The sequence below is a fragment of the Carcharhinus amblyrhynchos genome, chromosome 15 (genome assembly GCF_965287045.1).
Source record: "Carcharhinus amblyrhynchos chromosome 15, sCarAmb.v2.hapA, whole genome shotgun sequence".
Taxonomy (NCBI): domain Eukaryota; kingdom Metazoa; phylum Chordata; class Chondrichthyes; order Carcharhiniformes; family Carcharhinidae; genus Carcharhinus; species Carcharhinus amblyrhynchos.
Genome location: NC_137338.1, coordinates 44,091,269 through 44,114,607, shown reverse-complemented (window position 1 = coordinate 44,114,607; position 23,339 = coordinate 44,091,269). Strand labels below are relative to the sequence as shown.

At 41.1% G+C, this 23,339-nt stretch overlaps 1 protein-coding gene across 1 annotated transcript in view; it reads right to left on the bottom strand.

Annotated features, from left to right (window-relative positions):
• Nucleotides 1-224: 224 nt before the first annotated feature.
• Nucleotides 225-23,339, bottom strand: part of gap43 (growth associated protein 43) — a 226,063-nt gene continuing 202,948 nt past the window's right edge. Inside the window, exon 3 of the mRNA XM_080203899.1 lies at nt 225-4,227. Coding sequence (XP_080060025.1) covers nt 4,139-4,227 — 89 coding nt within the window. The 3' untranslated portion in view covers nt 225-4,138. The remainder of the gene's footprint in view (nt 4,228-23,339) is intronic.

Below are 23,339 nucleotides of genomic sequence, written 5' to 3'. Positions count from 1 at the left end.
TACAAACTAGAAACATACAATTACAAGAAATCCAACTACTATGTCAGATGGTAACTATTGGTTGCCAATGTGCATCATAGACAATGCATGATTTCAGAGTATGATGGTAAACATATTAAAGGGCATTAAATTTAATAACTTCTAGCCAAATAGTATTGAGGAGGAGAATTTTAGCCAGATATTTTTCAGCTTTTTAATATTCCAATATCCATTTTTTTAAAAAAAAATCACTTGGTCGGGACAAGGATCTATGTTTTTATGCTGCACTTTGATTAAATGTGATATTTTCTCGCTTCATTATCCCACAGCCCTGACAAAAATGTGGAGATTGAAGGTCACAGTACAAAGTTATCACAACATTTAACCTATGATGTCTGATGAAATAATCCCAACAGTACTTCCAAAGTTGCTGAGAGTTGCATTTATCTGTATGGTCAACCTTAACACAAAATTAATCTATTTTCAATTAGTTTTCAATTTAATGTAATATTTTGTGAAGTCCTCCGCAGATGTTATCTCCATCCTATAGTTTACAAAGCCAAAAATAGATTGACTGTTTTGTGCTTAATACAAGAATTTAACAGCTGCTCATTATTGAAAAAGAAATCCATCCTGTGCAGTGAAGTTTATTTTCTGCTTTTGTTGTTCTAAACTAAAAGTGAATGTGTTCCTGTGTAAATCTGAAAAAAATTAAATCCCTTGGCTGTTAATTGCTAGTTGCCAGTCAAGATAATTTGCACAGCTTTGCAGGAACTGCATCACAATCTTTGTGTTGTCAGAAAAGGAACACTTCTCAGATTAAAGAATCTGGCCATCAAGAATTTGCTTTAGAATGTCATATCTATAATGTAGTGAGCATTTCTGACTATTTAATGTCACTCTCTGAATAAGTTGCCTTAGCATTATTGGACAGCAAATTCAAACACCAACAGGCAATGGTTTAGCTTGGAGAGAAATGGGGGTATATTTTAGCAATCGTCTTTTTTGCACTGAAGTCACTGATGACTAAAAAAAAGTTACTTCTCAATTTCCTTAATGAGAGTTGTGCTTTGATTTTAATTTTATTCATTAACAGTTAAGATCACTGTAACCAAACTGCTAGCCTCAGTTATTATTTTTCATCCAAGTAAAGTTCACACTGTTGGGAAAGTATTCAATCTAAGCCGAGAGAGTTTTCTGCTTCTATTAAGTGGTGATAAGTAGAGCAGAATTTGAAGTGGACTGCTAGTTCCTGCCTCTTTTAATGCATTGATAATTTAAAATTCTCTCTGTATGATACCTATATTTAATGAGGAGACCTTTGGATCTGTAATAATAATGCTTAAGGTGAATGGTCATTAAAATACAGATTTACACAATGTACATATTGGTTGTGAGTAACAAACTATCTTGCACAGCATGCTCTTTGTTTAATGTTTATGCATTTTGAAATATGGTTAAAAAATCACTAATTTTTATAATGTGTAATTAGCGTAAATTGTGAAGGTGACACGGTAGCTTTTTCTAATGCACTTTGCTACAATTTAAGATTTCAATGGCAGCAGCTGTCAGAAAGTGGCACACGAGCGATCGAGCTTACTTCAATGAAGTGGAAAGGCACATTATACAAAGATGCTCATTTAGATTAAAAGTTCATTATTTGAGGTAATATAAGGATCCCTAATTAGTTCTGCACACAAGTTACAATCAAGAGTAACCATTATTTCAGAAGCTGCACACATTAGCTAAATGCTGTTATCCCACTGCACATTTTTTAAAAAACTTTTGTACTTCGTGGTCTTTACATTGTTAAAGTGAAATTACAGCCAGATTAATGTTACAATTACATTCACAATTGCATAGTAAGAGCCATGTGAAGGTATTGCAACTAAACCATTTCTTTTGGCAAAATAATTGAATTTGAAATTAACTTTCCATCGCAAAAGCATCTATTGTGAATATAATCAATGTGTATTAATTAAAAATGTTTTCTCATGTAATGTAACAGATTAAATGCTTAGGAATTTGAATTGTTTTGTTTTACTGACATCTGTAATTAATTTGTTTGATCACTTTAACGCAGGGTTTATGACTCTCTAATGTCACTTTGCATTTCACTGCCATTTTTTGATGTGAATAAAAGTGAAAGGAATTACTTAAGGACATCTTTGAGTTAGTGGAAAGACCCGAATATGCTAAAAATGTTTGGTCATGTGACTGCTTTAGTACATTTCCCCAACATGCTCAAACCACAAAAACAACCTTATATTAAAGAAAACCTAAGTGTTCTATCAAGCCTAACTGTAACATTTTACTTTCTAATCATCATCAGCAATTCTCAGCTGCCGAACACAATTGTGCCAAAATATTTTCAGATGGCAGTGTAGACCAAATTTGAAGAAAAAGTACAAAAATTCAATATGAGAGCGCTGTGAATGAAGGTTGTAACTACAATATTTCTATAATGTAGTGAATACTATTGCAAGTGCCACAACACATATAGTAAAAACATGCACTGGTTCATTCGTCACTAGCAGCCCTGCCAGGCAGTTCCAATCTTACATATCAGTAAGTGCAGGTGGTTTCAGAGATAATGAAGGGTAATGGCTGGTGAAACAAAATGGATTGACTTGTGACTAGCTTTCTCTTAGACACAGACATAATTTTAGATTTTAGGCCTCACATTGACTTCTGGTAGTTTCATATGGGTGGGCAACTTAACTCAGTAAAGGTTGACCTGTCTGTGAAAGGAAGAGCACCCTCTTTCCCATTGTTCAGATTAGTGCTCTTACTAATTCATTCATACATGCTGCATGTGATGATGAATGTGTCTTTGGAATGATGTGAGGACCTGAAGTTAAGGCAGCATTGTGAATCAGCTTCCTTGCAATATATTACAAGAGACAGTTTCCAAACAAGTTAGCACTGTTATAAGAAAATGCACATTTTATCTTCTGGAATGTGTAGTAAATTTAAGTATTGGAATATCTGGAATTGGAAACCTATTTAGGAAACACAAGATCTAATAGCAAAGAACAATATTTTTATGGATTTATAGCCTTGTCAAGCATCACACAATGAGTGCAATCTTTAAGTGTGAATCCCAATTAATAAAATGAAATGCACTACTCTGGAAAAACATGCAGTTTGACTGGCATTTGATGCACAGAGGCAATACGTATATGTAAAATGGGGTACAACCCATGCAAAAATCCCATAATACATCAATCACAACAATGTAAAATAGTCAAATTATCCAATGTACTTGAATTTTGTCCTGTCCTGTTAGCTGCCATTTTTTCTATTTTTTTTTAAATCTGCTCCCATAAAATTCATAGGAACTTCTATTTTAAGTGTGACATTTTCTCTTGATAAACACAAGTGGGGGGGAATGTTAGCCTTTGCCATTAATGTTAGGAAATATTATTTTTCTAATTCAGATCTAAATAGTGAAGATCAATTGTGAAAATTCTCTGATGGACCAACAAGAAGACTGCAGCAAAATATAGGGCAGCACAGAAAACACCACAGAAAGAGGAATATACAAGTCAGCTGGTCATAAAAGTTTATAGCTGCAGAATATAGTTGGTTAGTAATTAAATGATCAATGCATTTCTCTCCCTAATGCGTAATGTAATTTTGCCAAAGGTCATGCAACATGTCATCAGTACAATTCTGTTTACGGTTATGAGACAATGACAATCAAATATACATGAATAATTGGATAAATTAAAATAAGGTTTGATTACTTTGACTGCAATTAAATATTAAATATTTGAATCAATTCAATGGAGATAGTGTTTAAGATAAAGAACAACCCCAAGGTTGGGGTCACAATGAGGCCTTACCCACCAATAATTGGCACGTTGCTTTATTCTCAAAACAAATGTATATTCATTCCCATCACATTTAAAGGATACCATTTTCACTTACATTTTTACTTCTTAAAATAACATTGCATACAGTGAAACAGAGAGCCAGAGAAATTTTGTACAGTGCAAGAATTCCAAATGATGGTCATCAAACTGCCAGAACAACACCAAGAACATTTAAATTAAGCCACACGGTTTGACTGGAAAACTTTCCCGCCTTTAGCCATATGGGGAATGGTCCACACATCAAAGGGGAGAGAATAGCTGGGGCTGGGGACCTTACATCTTCAGGCATTTTCCTCGGTGGCCTTCTTTTCATCATCTTTAACCTCTTCGTTTTGGGCACTTTCGGAAGGTTTACTTTCATCTGCAGAATCTGAAAAGGACAAATTTATAATGACTAAAATCATGTCATTGAGAACTGAAAATATGAAACAATACAATTTTATTATTTACAATGAGAAAAACACTATCATCTATTTTCATGAATGTCTAAATCATTGATTGATTACGGTACACTTCTTTTCTGCTGGTATTCATTGATATTTATGAAATGAGTGGTGGGAGGAGATGGTGGCTTTGTAGTAATTGCATTGGTCAATGTTAATGGCAATCTGCCATCTTTACCTGATCTGCCTACATGTCACTTCAGATCCATAGCCATATCATTGACTTTGAACTGCTCTCTGAAATGGCCAAGCAAGCTATTTAGTTTTAGATGTGAAGATGCTGGTATTGGACTAGTAAGAAATCTCAGAACACCAGATTAAAAGTCCAACAGGTTTATTTGGAATCAAGAGCTTTCAAAATGCTGCTCCTTCATCAGGCGAGTGCCCCACCCGCACCTCCCCCCCGCCCCCCCAAACACACACACACACACACACACACACCCACCCACCCACCCACCCCTGAATGAAGCAGCAGAGCTCTGAAAGCTCGTGATTCCAAATAAACCTGTTGTACTGTAACTTGGTATTGAGACTTTACTGTATTTACTTTAAGCGCAATTAGGGATGGGCAACAAAAATTGGCCTTGCCAGCGATGACCATATTTATCTTTCCCTAAACTCAATCTATGATTGTTACACTATATTCTGCACCCCTTTCTTTCCTTCTCCCCTAAATATCCTATGCTTTGTCTATATAGGGCCGAAGAAACAATACTTTGTACTATATACACCAACATATGTAACAATAATAAATTGAAAAAAGTTGATGAGTTCAGACTGTTGATGTCTTGAACATAAACAAAATCTCCACATCCAATATAACGTATAATATGGGAAGCTACCCTTGTTTACTGACCATTTCTTCTTCTTAGTCATTTTGAAATTGTAAATTAAAGCAGTTTATATTTTGCAATAATGGCTTAAATCTTACATTATCAGAAAACAATAAAGCATTAATAATTCATTTATTTAAGAAATGTTGTAAAAAGAAATAAGTGAGACCACCCTCCTGCCTGAAACTCCCTTCAGAGTGATATGGAACATTAGTTTCTTCACACATCATATAAGATTAACAAATTACAAGTCTACTCTTAATTCAAAATTGCTTAATTTAAATAATCTGTTAATTCAAATCAAAATCATGCAGAATCTCTCCTTGTGCCAAATTATTTAAACTTACCTTGAAAGATTGGATATTGCAAATTTCATGGAGCAAAAGGTGATTTCAATTTCACAAAAATACATTATTTCATTGTCAAAATTTATGTTTTGCACTTGAAGCCTCTTAATCTGGGCTATCCTTTATATAGCAGAGACTGGGATTTTCCAGCCTCTCTCACTGGTGGAATCTGCCAGTTCCATTGAAATTGACCCTTGCTAGGGTTCCCTGGGATGGGGTGGGCAAGTATCTCAAAATTTCAGATTCTGGTGTAAGCAGAAAATCCCACTGATAGCCAAGGCTCCCACATATATGGAGGTCAGGAGGGGAAGCAATACCAGCCTTGGAGTTTTTGCTTTTTTCCACTGGATTAGTGCATGGGTTTCAGTGCAAACAAACCAGTATGAAATATTAAATAATTTTCAACATAATTTTGTTATACTCCAAATTACTTGTTTTGCATTTTCTCCATCTTTTACACTGGGTCAATATTCAAGTTGCCCAATCAACTGCATCAACAAGCCATGCTGAGCTGAATCCATTAGTAAAGTTTGGAACTATGCCAAACATTCATAATTAGAATCCAAAGCACATCAAAACCTCCAGAGCCAAATACATTAAAACATTTTGAAGCAGTGAAGCAGATTGTTATCTACTCTGTTGCTTCAAAAGGCTAAGCAAATGACTGGACTGTCAATAAAATATTAAATCACTGAGGGAATTGATCTATTAAAATTTTAATCTTAATACTTGAACGCAAAAGAGCATTTTATCAAGAAGACACAATACTCTAATGCACCTGAATACTTTCATAATTGCTATTCAATTTAATGGTCAATTATAATTCTGAACAAAGCCATATCATTAATCATAAATAAAAACACATTTAATTTAGCATACACCATTACATTATGACATCTGAAATTGTCAACAGCTTTTCAACTTAATTGTCAAGAGGATCCCAATTTCAGACCTGGATTGCCCCATAGCGCACAACTCCTGAGTTGTTACAAATCATGTTTCCTGATAAAATGCTTGACTGCATGGCCTAAAATTCTCATGCCTTCAATGGAACAAACAAGGGTAGGATTAATTCCTGCACTGTTATCCCAGTGGCAATAAATCCCATATGATGAAAATGGGACAGATATTCCATCCACCATTTGATATCCCATCTGTCTGACAGATGGAAGCATGAAAATCCAGTAGAGTGTGTGGATGAGGTTGGACCATTCCACTTTCCAAGTGGAACAACATTGCTATGCCTTGACACAGCACAAGGCTGCCCATTGCGCTGTTTTAAAAAAAAGTGCTATTTTAAACCTTGTCAGATCTGGATTGAATCAATTGCTGTGTGATCTTCTGCATTTGGAAAATGTAGGCTATGGAATATCCATGTCAAGAAATGTCAAGGGTCTCCTATAGTCAGCATTGAGTGCTGATCCTGGAAAACTTGACATTGGATGCAATGATTTCAATTGACATATCAATCTGCCTGTCCATCTGCAGACTAACGTAATATGCACCTACCCCTAAACAATGTGGGAATTCTGGCGTATGGAAAGGAGCTGGATCATTTGGCTCTTCACCAGCGTATTGGAAGGTGGGAGCTCATAAAATGCAGTGTGTGGTCTGCCCACCTCCTTCAATAAGAAATCTCACAACACCAGGTTAATGTCCAACCAGTTTTTGATAGTAATGCCACAAGCTTTCGGAAACGATACATCGTTTCTGAAAGCTTGTGGAATTACTATCAAATAAACTGGTTGGACTTTAACCTGGTGTTGAGAGATTTCTTACTGTGTTTACCCCAGTCCAATGCTGGCACCTCCACATCATCACCTCCTTCAATGCCATTCTGACCTGTCTCCTATTTTACGGGCTGAAGTGGAGGTATCAGGTGCCCTATTGACGCTCAAGGCCCATTGAGGAGGCCACCTAATTGTCCCATTCCACACTCCACCTCTATTTTACCCATGGCAGGAAAAGGTCCAGTCCAACTCACCATTGGTTTCCACACTGCTTTTTCCCACCTGTTGTGCTGCTCTGCCTAAAACTCGGAAAATCCTGCCAACTGTGTACATTTTGTATGATATGAATTGAAGAAATATTTCAATGAACGGGATTTTAATGTCCTTGATGCTGGCAGGATTTTCTGGTCTCGCCAAAGTCAATGGAGTTTTGGTTGGCATGATGCATTTTCCAGCCCTGCCATGCAGCACAGCTGGAAAATTCTAGCCCATGTATCCAAATACTCTGTCCCAATCTAACTGGAAAATAGGTGCGAATTTTTTTTTTAAGAAAAAGAAATTTTGTACAATTTAAAATATATTAGTGATAGGTGGTGAATTAAGGGCTATTCAAAATGTTGTTTGTGATTAAACCCATTTTCAACTATTAATTAAAGCTTCACAGGTTACCACTCTTCAATATATCAAGTAATATTTGTAAACCTATGCTCTAAAACTGTGACTGTGCTGGCTCACGACAGATTTCCTGTCAGATGATATTCAAATTTCTAGCAATAAATTAAGAAAAACTAATTCTCAAAATGGATGCAGTTTTCAGCCAAAACACGGATTGTACCAGAAGTAGAACCCCTACCCTGTAATTTTGTGCAATTACAAGATTGTGAGAATTCTCAGTGCACATGCTACATTTTTTGAAGAGTTTTTTGATTTAAAGTACTTACATCCTACCCACGTTTGCAAAGTGATCAGGACCAGACTGAGCTGTCAGCACCATCTTTGATGTACTCAATGAATTTACCTAGTCAATAGCAGAAGGCCTTGGAGGGAGTGCAGAGGAGGTTTACTAGGCTGATGCCGGAGTTGAGGGGGTTGAGCTATGAGGAGAGGCTGAATAAACTAGGCTTGTACTCGTCAGAGTTTAGAAGAATGAGGGGAGATCTCATTGAGACGTATAAGATGATGAATGGGATGGATAGGATAGAGGTGGAGAGACACTTCCCGCTCAAAAAAGACAGTAGGACTAGGGGGCACAGCCTCAAGATAAAGGGGGGGGCGGTTTAGAACGGAGTTGAGGAGGAACTTCTTCACTCAAAGGGTGGTAAATCTCTGGAATTCTCTGCCCGTTGAAGTGGTGGAGGCTGCCTCGCTAAATATTTTTAAGACGCGGGTTGATGGGTTTTTGATAAGCGAGGGGATTAAGGGTTATGGGGAGAGGGTGGGAAAGTGGAATTGAGCCACGACAGATCAGCCATGATCTTATTGAATGGCGGGGCAGGCTCGAAGGGCTAGATGGCCTACTCCTGCTCCTATTTCTTATGTTCTTATGTTCTTATGATCCACACAGTGTATGCTAAATTGGTATCATAAGCAAGAGTGACAGATTTTAGTTTTGGTCCCAGGGCCCTTGGGTTAAGGAGGGGAAACTCAGCCAAAATTGCCAATCATTACTATACAGTGGGCCCTGATAATTACTTCCACTCAGGGAAGATGGGTAGAAGTAATGTTGTCACCCCTTTAGTCGGTTTGGCCACACATAACAGGCAGAATTTTCCCTTGTTTGCACAGAGTGAGAAAAACAGAGGCTGAGGTGAGAAAACAGGCCAGATGCACTTGTGCAGCACTTTGAGCATAACAATACTGCAAGCATGGCTCACACTGGCAGAGCGGGGCTGGAAATGCTGAGATTGGGACATGGCCACAGACACACGTGCACACGTGGATGCAGACATGGACACACACACCCCACCTGAAAGTCCTTAGGGGAAGCCGCCCGCCCCTCTACATTTTTGTTGAATGGTTTTCATTGATAATTTTAGAATGGTAAGGTTTATCTCAGTCTCTGGTAGAATTTGTCACAGCTTTCAAAACATGAGCAGAGTTTTCAGAGAAGGTTGTTGGACATGGATTGACGTAAAGCCTCCTTAGCAAGAAGGAAACTCTTTATAAAAAGTATTTATTCAGCTTAGTAGTTACAGAGCATCAAACAGGTAGGGAAACACTTCAAGGAAGGGCTACATAATTGTAATCATGTTAACGCAGTGTAGCATAAAAACATGTCCTACTAGTGCCCTCTTCGCTTGTTAGATTTGTTTTTGAGACCTCTCTATTCCCCTTTGTTGAACAACCTGCCCACTTTCCTTGTCAATGGTCAGTCACAAATAATAGTGACTAGAGTGAAGGATGCAAATGATGTTTATGTGCCATATGCGAGCCAGGAGTCAGCAGAAGAGGAGAGGAAGGGAAGGAGGGGAAAAAAATTATATTTTATATTTTTTTAAAAAGCTATGTTTTGCAATCACTGCAAGCTGCCTCATGAAACATCCCAAGGCACCAATGATATCGCCTTGCTCATACGGTTACTTTTACACCATTAAAGAGAATAGCTGATGCAGCAGGTAGTATTCTTGTGTGGTTGAAATAAAGTTTCTTTGCCAGAAGTGACGCAGGAACCTCTGCAATCCAAATGTTTTGAGGCAGTATGCTAATTATTGCAAAAAGAATCTTCCTGACATCAAATGATGGAATCAAGCGCTCCATGGCCTTATACAGCATTTTAATAGTCCTTCAGGGCTTAAATGTCTCCAACTAAAAAGGTGTATAGCAATGTGCTCACTACTAACTCTCTGTTTGCTAATGTATCAAGAATGAGATCACTGAAATTAGACTGCGTACATATTTTATGCAGAATTAAATCTAAGGGGAATTTGTTCAACAGCAAAGCATGTGACGATTAATTATTTTTTCAGCAAACCTCAGCGCAAGAGGTGGTAGAGAGATAGATTACATAAATGGTATTTAACAGGAACTGCAACACTAGGCAACCAATCACAACAGAAATGTTAGAAAAAAACTATTTCCGACTTGAGAAGGCCTGAAAGAGTAAGTAAAACCTGGGGAAAAAATGACAGGCAGTAAATTGCTGAGATCCTTTAATCTGTCACTATAAAATTTTATTATGTTTCATATATCTGTACTTTAATTAGTTTGGCCATTTAGTTTGATCAATAATAAGCTATATTAGTACAATTAGTCTAGCAAGCAGCTGCCCATTGGGATATTATGCTGTATTGATTACGCAGGACCTGGATAATGATAACCAGATAGAATTTGTCATTCACAACATCCTTTTAAAAATACTGGCTTCTAATGCAATTTTATTAGAATACTATAGCATATTTGGTATGGAGGAGGTGATAAATATCAGGCCAGAGCTTCCTTGGAATGGAAATCTGTCAAATTGCCACTCCGCTCCTACTTTTCTCAACTGGAATTATTTTTCCATCCTGCCTGGTCCAACCTTCCAATTCAGGCCTGATGAGATCTGGGCTGTGCAGCATGTCCCAAGGGCCAAGCATCATGTATAACTGTTGAAGGCAAAGAGGCCATGCCTCCTTTTCTATGTCACCAGCTGCCATTAACCAAGGACATTTAAAGGTCCAGCCAAGTTCAAAAGTCCTTAACAGGTCAGGGAGAACGTAAGTGAGTGGGATTTGGGGATGTGGATTCTGAGAGGTGGTGGTGGTTGGGGGTGGTCTGCAGTCAGGTCAGGTCAGGTTGGACCTTTGGGGGGGCGGGGGCTGAACCGAGGGGTTTGTGAGAATTGATCTTGGCCGATGAAGGTGGTTGGGGGAGGCGAAGAGTTCAGGTAGGCAAGTATTTAAGTTGAGATATGGAAAGTGCAAAGGATTGAGAGTTCCTGTTGGACATTGTCATCTCCTGAGGGTAGGGAGAGTTCTGAAGGGTGGTGGTGGTGGTGGCGGTGGTGGTGGTGGGAGAAGAGGAGGGGGAACAGGGTGGATTTGGGGGAGACTGTGACATAACTGTCCAGAAATTAGAATTGGTTTTAATCCTTCTAACTTTTTGTGGGTAACGATTTATAAACCATCCTGAACCATCTGAAGTTTGTGATTCAAATATCATTTTTGGATTGTTCTCTGCACAGGGCAATTACCCTGGGAAAGTTTGCACCTCTAAGCAATTCCTCTGAACATTTGAAAGGGATCCTCCAGCTTATGAATATGATGCCTTGCAGTCTGGATGTGACAGCCTGTAGTTTCTTACAGAGGAGCCAGATACAATGTACTTTTTTTTGGCATGACGTATGGTTACCATTCCAGAATATTGGTACGTCTAAAAGTTTATTTCTGGTATGTGTCCGATACATCTGTAGAATTGGACCATGATCATTTCATCATTTTTCCCATACAAATCTTATTCTTAAAAATGAAACAATCCAATCCCTCGTCAATAATATTTAAAGTTCTTGAATAAACCACTTTATTTCCTTCTTCATCTCTAACAAAAATAATTACAACATAGATTCTCATCAACTTTGGTTTATAAACAAATAATTCTCCATTCCAAATAAACAATTTTAATATTCCTTACTTGACAGGTTCATTAATATTAGTTAAACTTTCCAGAAAATAATTTGGAACACTTTCTCAAAGGCGCCACATACGAGTACATTTTCTGCTTATTGAGGCTGTGGGATGAATGCAAGGGTGAGTGTTTGTACGTTCACATTATGGAAATGGGAGACTTGCTGCATCTTCATTTAATATTCAAGATGAGTTTGTGGATTAGGCCTCACATTTAAGGCTTGCTGAAACTGGAGTACATGAATGTACAACATGTTGGCAGCCCTGAGAGAGCAGTTGCTGGGATTTAAAGGTATGCAGCCATTTAACACTTTGGTGTATTATAGTTGTGAAGGTTATATATAACTAGTGGGGTGAAACAGGGTTCAGTGCTTGGGTACTGTAGGGATACTAGGTACCATAGCCAAATTTGCAGGTGACACTAAAATAGGTGAGATAGTATGTTGCGATAATGAAAATAAAAATTTACAAATGGATATGGATATGTCAAGTGAATGGAGCAAAATTTGGCTGATGGAGTTTTAACATAGACAGGTGAGAGGTTTATCTACTTTGGCTGGAAAAATGCAAAGGCAAGTTATCTAAAGAGAGAAAAACTTGAGTGTTTTGATACAGAAGGGGTCCTCAAGCATGAATCACAAAACTAGTATGCAAGGACAGCAGGTAATAAGGAAGGCAAATGGAATTTTGGAATTTATTGCTAAAGGAATAGAATATAAAAATGGTGAAGTGTTGTTGCTACCATACAAAGCATTAGCGAGATTGCACTTAGATTATTGTGTACAGTTTTGCTCCCTTTACTTGATGAGGGATGTAGTTCAGAAGAGATTCACTGGATTGATTCCAGAGATGAGGGGTAGGATTTTACAGCCTCCTTTGTCCCAAAACTGTAAAATCCTGTCCGAGGTCAATGACCCTCCCACTGTCGCCCGTTCCGATTCCTGTGGCAGATGGGGGTAATAAAATTCCGGCCGAGGGGTTTGTCTGTTTGAAGAGAGATTGAGCAGTTTAGGCCCATACTCCCTGGAGTTTAGAAGAATGAAAGGAGATGTAATTGAGGTTTACAATATGATAAGAGGGACTGACAAAATAGGTATGGAGAGAAAAACAAAAAAAAGTGCTGGAAAGTCTCAGCAGTTCTGACAGCACCTCTCGAGAGGTAACAGAACTAACATTCGAGTCTGGATGACCCTTTATGAAAGCTGAGGACAAAGAAAATAGGACAAGATTTATACTCTAGGGATTGGGAGGGGGGTGGGGGGGTGGATGGGATGCAAGTGACAAATGTGTCATTGACAAAAAGGACAAAGGGAATGGAAATAGTTGTGATCATGGTTAAGAAGGATGTGATGTGGATATGCCGGCGTTGGACTGGGATAAACACAGTAAAAAGTCTGACAACACCAGGTTTAAGTCCAACTGATTTATTTGATAGTACACTCACTAGCTTTCGGGGTTGAAAACTAGTGAGTGTACTATCAAATAAATCAGTTGGACTTAAAGAAGGATGTTGACAGCAGCTCATTAAGAGATTGTGTTAACGGCAGAACAAAAGGCAGCATGTCAAAGGACAACCCGACAAGTGACAAATGGCCAGAGTAGGGTGGGTGGGGAAACAAGATAGAAAGTGAGCTTTTTAAGAAGTGTCAAATGAAATGATGGAAGATTTTAAAATTGAAAATAATTTAAAAAAGGAAAAATGAAATAAATAAAATGGAATGGCAGTAACATCACAAGTAGGCTTACATTAACATTGCAATGAATTTACTGTGAAAACAGCCTACAGGAGAGAGTATGTGCTCTGTAGTTGTTGAACTCAACTTTCATAGAATCATAGAAATGCTACAGTGCGGAAAGAGGCCATTTGGCCCATCAAGTCTGCACCGACCACAATCCCACCCAGGCCCTACCCCATTTCCCTACATATTTATCTGCAAATCCCTCTAACCTACACATTTCAGGATACTAAGGGGCAATTTTAGCATGGCCAATCAACCTAATACGCATATCTTTGGACTGTGGGAGGAAACTGGGCCACCTGGAGGAAACCCACACAGACATGAGGAGAATGTGCAAACTCCACATAGACAGTGATCCAAGGCAGCAATTGAACCCAGGTCCCTGGCACTGTGAAGCAGCAGTGCTAACCACTCTGCTACCATACCACCCAGAAGGCTGTAAAATGCAGTTAGCATTTTTAGTCCAGAAGGCTGTAAAATGCCTTATTGGAAGTTCAGGTATTGTTCCTCCAGTTTGTGTTGGGCTTCACCGAAACATTGCAATACACCAAGGATGAATATATGACGACAAGGATGGACATCTTGAATTGGCAAGAGACAGGAAGGTCAGTGTCCAGTTGGAGAGTGTGTTCTGCAAAGCGGTCATCTGGTCTGTGTTTGGTCTCTCCGATGGAAAGTAGACCACATTGGCAACAACAAATGATATAGACCAGATTAAAGGAGATGCACATGAAACATTGCTTCAGCTGAAAAGAATGCTTGGGCCTTTGGATGGTGAGCAAGGCGGAGGTAAAAGGGTAGGTTTTGCACCTTCTACAATTGCATGGAAAGGTGCCGTGTGATGGAGGAAGTGGACCAGGATATCCCAGACAGAATAGTCCCTGCAGAATGCAGATGGAGGAGTGGGTGGAGGATGTGTTTAGTGGTGGCACCATGCTGGAGTTTGTAAAAATGGCAAATGATGATCCTTTGAATGTGGAGGCTGGTAGGGTGAAAAGTGAGGACAAGGAGGGGAGTGGGTGGGAACAATGGTGCAGGAGATAGTCAGACAGTTGAGATTATGATTATTGCATTTCAGGACTATATCATTTATTTATAAGATTATCATGATTTGGGACCATGGGCACAATCTAATTTTCCATGATTGATCCTCGAAAGCTTGACAAGTTTTTGAAACTGTAGGTGGAACCATCTACTGTGCTCCACGGCGTGTTTGGTGGCGTGGTGGGTGGAGGTTTTTTTTTGGGGGGGGGGGTACTGCCATCTTCCTGTTTCCAGTTGATTACGTCCCTGGTGGGAGGGCCCATGGCAACACAGCAGGCCTTCCCACCTGCCAGAGATCTTTAAGTAGCCAATTATGGCTATTTTGGGGTCACATCCTGCCACTAGTGGGTGTCTGCCCATGTGGGGGAACATAACAAGGAAACCCATTCAAGGTTGCTTATGGGTTCCTGAGGGGCAGGTGGGCGTCTCTCATTCAAAGGCACTCAGTGTCTGATTGAGGGAACCAGCCAGCTGATAATCAGCCCCATGCCCTTGCTGCTAGTCTCCTTCCTAGCTCTCCTGTGACTGCTATCCCACAATTCCTTCTCCCACCATCACCCACCCACGGCGTGGGATCTAGCAAATGATCCTACTAGTCCTTATGTTTGTGTCATACCAGCAATAGCCACTGCCATTCAATACAGATGCTGGCCTTTGATTACCTGGCAACTCAGTGGGTGGGATTTCCACACTCACTGGGATCCGTAATGAGAGGGAAAAAGCCGGTACTGGCCTGTCAAGTGCCTCAGTGGCACATCATCCAGTAGGTATTTCCAGAAAAAAGTGACACAAGGATCTCGCCAATTTTCCAGCCAGTAGTCAAGGTTGTCATCATCTTGAGATTCCAGGCATCATTCCTTTTCATAAATCCGTGTTAAAATCATAGCATCCCTACAGTACAGGGGACAGCCATTTGGTCCATCGAGTCTGCACATACTGTCTGAAAGAACATCTTATCCAAGCCCACTTGAGCTCACAAAGCTAGGTTTGTCATCCCAATGTACTCCTGATAAAGTGCTGCACTGTTGGAAGTACCATCTTTCAGAAGAGTAAATCAATGTTTTACCAAGTCAGTCCTGTCAGGTAAACATAAACAAGTGCATGGCATTATTCTGAAATAGAGCAGGGAAATTATCCCAGCTGCCCTGCCCAATATTTAGCCAATCAACATTATAAAAATTGCCTATAATGGTGATCATCACACTGCTATTTGTAGGAGCTTGCTGTGCACAAACTGGCTGCCAGACTTCCTGCAGTACAACAACAGCAATACATAATTTCTTCTTCAGTTTGAGAATGCATTGAGACAGCCTGAGGTCTGAAAGGTGCTATATAAATGCAACATGCATGTCTTTTCTTCTTTGACTTGGTGCTAATCTTGGTTCAAGTGCACTTCTGTCAAGAACCTTCTGTATTTTAAGCACGCTAAATAATTCAACTTCTTCTTGTTAATCAATTTTTTAATGACATTAGTCGAGAGATGAACGTGAACCCAGATTATGGAAAACTCTTATCGTCTTCAGATAGGTTCTGTTTTGTTCATTTGAATAAGGGCAGCATGGTGGTTAGTACTACTGCCTCACCCAGGTGTAGTCCCAGCCTTGGGTCATTGCTTGGAGTTTGATTGTTCTCCCAGCGTCTGCGTGGGTTTCCTCTGGGTACTCCAATTTCCTCCCACAGTCTAAGAAAGTGCAGGTTAGGTTGATTGGCCGTGCAAAATTGCCCCTTAAATGTCAGGGGTATTAGCAGAGTAAATATATGGGTTTGCAAGGATAAGGCCTGGGAGGGATCATTGTTGGTGCAGGCTCGATATATCGAATGGCTTCCTTCTGCATTGTATGGATTCTATTAGGCAAGTAGAATCTTGGTTCAGGACTTGGTTAGAGAGAGTACCTTTAATAATGCAGCACTCCTTCAGTACTGAATGTGGTGTCAGCTGAGCAGACAGACTGGTAATCTCAGACAAGTGGTTTAACACATCACTGACGCATAGGTGGGAGACATTGTCCAGGTCAATTACACATATAGCCTCTCCAACTGTATCATCAGAATGAGTAATTTTCTGGCCTGGAAGTGATCTTGCAATTGGAATACTAGAAGGATACAGGGAATAAAAGAATATTGTGTATAAGAAATAGGAGCAGGAGTAGGCCATTTAGCCCCTCGAGCCTGCCCCGCCATTCAATAAGATCATGGCTGATCTGTCGTGTCTCAGGTCCACCTTCCCGCCCTCTCCCCATAACCCTTAATCCCCTCTCTTATCAAAAACCCATCAACCCGCGTCTTAAAAATATTTAGCGAGGCAGCCTCCACCTCTTCAACAGGCAGAGAATTCCAGAGATTCACCACCCTTTGAGTAAAGAAGTTCCTCCTCAACTCCGTTCTAAACCGCCCCCCTTTATCTTGAGGCTGTGCCCTCTAGTCTTACCGTCCTTTCTGAGCGGGAAGAGCCTCTCCACCTCCATCCTATCCATCCCATTCATCATCTTATACGTCTCAATGAGATCTCCCCTCATTCTTCTAAACTCTAATGAGTACAAGCCTAGTTTATTCAGCCTCTCCTCATAGCTCAACCCCCTCAACTCCGGCATCAGCCTAGTAAACCTCCTCTGCACTCCCTCCAAGGCCAAAACATCCTTGCGTAAGTGCGGCGACCAAAACTGCACACAATACTCCAGCTGCGGCCTCACCAGTGCCCTGTACAGTTGCAGCAAGACCTCCATAGCGAGCGGGATTGAATATAAAAGTAGCAAGGCCAGCATCCCATTAGCCTTCCTGACCACCTGCTGCACCTGCAGGCTGGGTTTTGCAACTCATGCACAAGGACCCCGAGGTCCCTCTGCACCGTCGCCTGCTGCAGTTTTTCGTCACGTAAGTAATAGTCCTTCCAACCATTATTCCTACCAAAGTGGACAACTTCACATTTGCCAACATTAAATTCCATTTGCTAGTTCCTGGCCCATTCGCCCAGCCTATCTAGATCCTTCTGCAGACTCTCCACACCCTCCACACAATTTGCCGTTCCACCAATCTTGGTGTCATCAGCAAATTTCGACACCATACATTCCGTTCCCTCCTCCAGATCATCTATATAAATGGTAAATAGCTGAGACCCCAGCACCGACCCCTGGGGCACTCCACTAGTCACTAACCGCCAATCCGAATAGCACCCATTGACCCCCACTCTCTGCCTCCTATTTGACAGCCAATCCCCTATCCACGCTAACACCCTACCCCCAACTCCATGTCCCTGACCTTCTGTAATAACCTCTTGTGAGGTACCTTGTCAAACGCCTTCTGAAAATCAAGAAAGACCACATCCACCGGCTCTCCTCTATCCACCGCCCTAGACACATCCTCATAGAACTCCAATAAATTCGTCAGACACGACTTCCCCTTAACGAAACCGTGCTGCGTCTGCTCTATCAAACAATTCTCCTCAAGATGCCTCGCTATTTTCTCCTTGATCACGGATTCTAACATTTTACCCACAACAGCCGTTAAACTAACCGCCCTATAATTCCCCGCCTTTTGCCTGCCACCCTTCTTAAACAACGGCGTAACATTAGCCGTTTTCCAATCTTCCGGCACTTCCCCGGAATCCAGCAAAGTTTGGAAAATAACCACCAAGGCATCCACTATCACCTCCGCCATTTCTTTCAGAACCCTTGGATGCATTCCATCCAGTCCTGGGGACTTGTCCACAATCAGTCCCTCCAGTCTGTCGTGCACCGCCTCTCTAGTAACAATAATGTCATTCAGGCCCTCCACTCCTACCATCTTTCCATCGCTAACACCCGGCAAATTATTCACGTGCTCCTCCGTGAAGACCGAAACAAAAAAGTTATTCAAGGCCTCAGCCATTTCCCCATCCCCTACCACTAAGTCCCCCCTCTCATCCTTTAAGATTCCAACGTTCACCCTAGCTAGCCTCTTCCTTTTTATATATTTATAAAAAGTCTTGCTATCCTTTTTTATATTAAGTGCGAGCCCAGCTTCATAGTTTATCCTACCCTTCTTTATCAACTTCTTTGTCATTCTTTGTTGACGTTTAAACCTCTCCCAATTCTCTTCTCGCCCACTACTCTTAGCTACTCTAAACGCATCCGCTTCTAATTTAACACTTTCCTTTACCTCCTTTGTTATCCATGGCTGATTATCTCTCCTCCTACGATCCTTTTTAACCATCGTAATAAATTTCTGCTGAGCACCAAGAAAGATCTCCTTAACAGCAGACCTACCTTCCAACGCGCTCCCCCAATCAACATTTGCCAATTTCTCTCATCCTACCGCACTCCCCTCTGTTCAAACAAAGGACACATGTCCTTTCTCCTCCTCCATCTGCATCAGAAACTCCACCATACAATGATCACTCTTCCCAAGAGGATCCTTCACCACAAGGTCCCTAATTCTACCCGCCTCATTACACAACACCAGATCCAAGATAGCTCGCTCCCTCGTCGGCTCCAACACACACTGTTCAAGGAAACTATCCCGGCAGCATTCCAAGAACTCCTCCTCGAGCCCCCCGCGTCCAACATGGGTCGACCAATCAATATGTAGATTGAAATCCCCCATAATTATCGCTGTTCCATTCCTGCACGCCGCATTTATTTGCGCGTTAACAGCCCGCCCTACTTCCAGATCATTATTTGGGGGCCTATAAACGACACCCACCAGCGTCTTCCTCCCTTTGCTGTTCCTAATCTCCACCCACAACGATTCCACTTTCTGCTCTTTGGCTCCTATATCATCCCTTACTACCACCCTGATGCTATCCTTAATCAGCAGAGCTACGCCCCCCCCTTTTTCCTCCCGCTATCCTTCCTAAACACTTGATACCCCTGGACATTCAGCTCCCAGTCCCTGTCACCTTGCAGTCACATCTCTGTAATGGCCACCAGATCATATCCATTTGTGCTGATCTGTGCCACCAGCTCATCCACTTTATCTAAATGCACAAAGCATTCGGAATAAAGTGCCTTCATCCCAGCCTTCACCTGGACCCTATTTGCCAGAACGCCACCAACCATACTCACGCCCCATACTCCCTTTATCATTGGGACATCCTTGGCCTCTTCCCTTACCTGTACCCTCTCCTTTACTTTAGGACCCGCGATTTCACCTACCCTCACACCCTCCCCCCCAATTAGTTTAAAGCCCTGTCTACAGTCCTATCTACACGATTTGCCAGGACTCTGGTCCCAGCATGGTTCAGACCAACCCCATCCCACCTGAACAGGTCCCACCTACCCCAATACTGATGCCAATGCCCCATTAATTCAAACCCATTCCTCCCACACCAATCCCTGAGCCACCCATTCACTTCCTTAATCTTATCAACCTTACGGCCGTCTGCACTCGGTTCAGGCAGTAGTCCAGAGTATTTGAATGCAGCCGAATATTGTGTATTTGAATGCAGCCCCATTCAGATGCTTTTTTTGTTAAAAACAGCAGCAGAGATTAGGGTGTCCAAGTGTCACGACAAGAAGAGGTGGGTCACTTCATTAAGATACTTAAATTGCGCTTCCACATTGCATATGGGGATCCATTTAAAATTGTGTGGAATTTCCAGGGCTCAGGAAAACCTGCAGTGAAAGGGAGGAGGGAGCTGCCTGCTCCATGAAATAAGTGCTTTTTCCAGTGGGTCAGGATTGGCAGAAGCACTCGAGTTCCTTAAGGCTTGATCCCACTTGTTTTGGATCAGATATCCCCCTACATCATCCCATACCTTCTCTCACATCTACCATGATTGCTGAAGTCTGTGGCCTTCAGGCCCTGCTCCATTCTTAGGAACAATTATTGGGCTGTCAATTTATCTGGCAGCCAGTCAGAAATAGAACAAAAAAAACCCTAATATTGATGCCCTGCTATGGAGGGCCTCAGCCTCACCAGGTTTTTTGGCTGTTTATGCCTTTTCCCACACCCTCCCTGGACATGACATGCCAATCTATCACCCCTCAGTAGTATTTTGAGAGATTGCAATGTTCAAGGTTGCATCTCTGTTACCCAGCAACAGTAAGTTATAAATGTTCAACTCCTGGTGATTTATAGATGGGTATGCATCTGATACTCAGTTGTTCATTAAGTACAGTGTGCTGGTGTATGGCATGTTTTGGGGGATTTGCATGAATAGTACAAGGCAGTGGTCAAGCTTCGTACATCAAGTGGTTTATAAGCAACAATGAACCTAATTCTCTTGGTAGTTTAGTGCTGAATATCAGTAAAAACAGAGTGATTATGTCTGTACTAGTGATGTGGAGATGCTGGTATTAGACTGGGGTGAGCACAGTAAGAGGTCTCACAACACCAGGTGAAAATCCAACAAGTTTATTTAGAATCATGAGCTTTTGAAGCACTGCTCTTTCATCAGGTGAGCAAGTCTTGATCCCAAATGTTTCTGATCGGATATCCCCCTACACTATCCCTTACACTCATCTGATGAAGGAGCAGTGCTCTGAAAGCTGAGTTGTTTTCTGTTATGAGGCAGAAATATGTCATCCAAAAAAAAATCAAAATACCCATTTAGTACTTTAATTCTTGTAGCACATCTGATGGTAGGAAAGAAAGCAAACATCACTCCATTCTCACAAACAATGGCGGGTGAGGTCACGAACATTTCAGAGGTTAGATAGTTCAGGTACTTGGGGATCATGATTAGGATGTGAAAATCTTGGATTTGAATCCCAGAAGAATTCAGTCATCCTTTCATTTATCCGAGATAGATAAATCAACACTGCATCCTAGGATGTGGGAAGAATGTAGAATGCTGTGGGAACTGAACAATGCTGATCACAGTGTTGCGATATTCGCAGTCTATTCAAGAGTGAATGTGTGCTGTGCAAAAATTGGCATTCATTTCATGTCTAATGAAGATCAATCTCCATCATTGTCTCACATATATCTTGAAGCAACTACAATGGAATTAAGACTAATGGCTTTAAAAAAAGTTCTTTATACTATCAAAAATTTGAGAGTTTTGTTTTTATGTGTCAGTCTGCTCAGTAACTAAATTATGCTTTTTGCAGCAGCTTTATTTTTTGTTCCGAGGGAGGTACATTTATACAAATCGAGCAGAACATTGCTGCCATTCCCACCGGTGGGATCTTGCAGTCATGCCAGAGGTGACCCCCACCCTGCCACCAGCATAGCTGGTGAGCAACACAAAATGCTGTAGGCATTACCAGAAGATCCTGCTGGTGGCAAACGCAAGCTGCCTCTGCCGCCAGAAAAAACGCCACAAGGTGGTCAGAAAATCCCGTCCATCTCATTGGGATTCCAAAGTCCAAAGCCATGGATCAGCTGTTTGGAATTCACTATAGCAATTATTGGTAACTGCCACCAATTTTACAGGAATGGGGTATATTGTGTTCTACCTGTTTCCTATAAGATTTTATGGCAAATCCCTTAGTCTCTTTAGGATAAAATCCTGGAACTCCCTCCTTAAATGACACTGCAGGTGCAACTACACCACATGGACTGCAGCAGTACATCACCACCTTTTCAAGGGCAATTAGGGATGGGCAATAAATGCTGACCAATCCTGAGAGAGTCACACAGTGCTTGAATGAATACATAATAAAAAAAGGACAGCACAAAACACAAATGAGGATGAAAATCATAAAACCTGGAAACAGGATGGCACGGTGGCACTATGGTTAGCACTGCTGCCTCACAGCACCACAACCTAGGTTTGATTCCAGCCTTGGGTGATTGTCTGTATGGAATTTGTATGTTCTCTCCATGTCTGAGTGGGTGTTGCCCAGGTATTCCAGTTTCCTCCCACAGTCCAAAAATGTGCAGGTTAGGTGGATTGATGATGCTAAATCGCCCCTTAGTGTCCCAAGATGTATAGATTAGAGGGATTAGTGGGGTAAATACATGGGATTATGGAGTAAATCTGAGTAAGAGTCAGTGTAGACTCAATGGGCCAACTGGCTTCCTTCTGCATTGCAGAGATTCTGTGATCAAAATTGAAATGAGGACTGATTCTTTTACAGTTGAGCTTTGGATCTGAATTTCACTTTGAGTTTTGTTGACTCTGGACTTCTCATTTTCTGTATGGCTACTTTATGAATAATCGGCAATCAACTTGTCAGATAGGAATTACTGGCTGAAATATTCAGCTCTAATATGCCATTGTGGCCAGTGCTCCAGATATTAAAGACCTTCTGATTGCGGTGCACAGTGCTTCCACTGCAGACTATGCTGGGAAGGGCACACAGTAAGATGGGCACCAGAAACTTCCCAGATTGTGAAGTCAAACAGCTGTTCAGCTGATCTGATGCATTACGTACAAACAAGAGCTATGCAAGTCCATTCAATGCATTCACTTATCACCCAAAGAAGATTCACATAGATACAAAAGGGACCTGTCACGAGCACTATTTAAAGGCCCAGGCATCCAGCTTGCAGATAATGTAAGTTAGATTAAATTAAGATATTGCAAGGATTCTGAAAGTAATTTGAAGCGATTTTGAAGGCGTTGTGGTGAGTTGCTGGATTTGGCAGACTGTTACTGCATCCTCATAGGAAGGGCAGAGAATTCAGTGAGCTATCCATACAAAGGCTGCAACTGATATGGGGGCTTTAGAGACACACTCTGGGTCTGCAGCACTACAGGGAAATGGAGCAGAGGCTGTGGAGAGAGGATGTTCTGTACACTATGGAAAGCTTAAAGACACTCCCCAAACTTTGATCATCCTCAAGCATGGGGCCAATTGACCTCCTATGCATCTGTGCCCC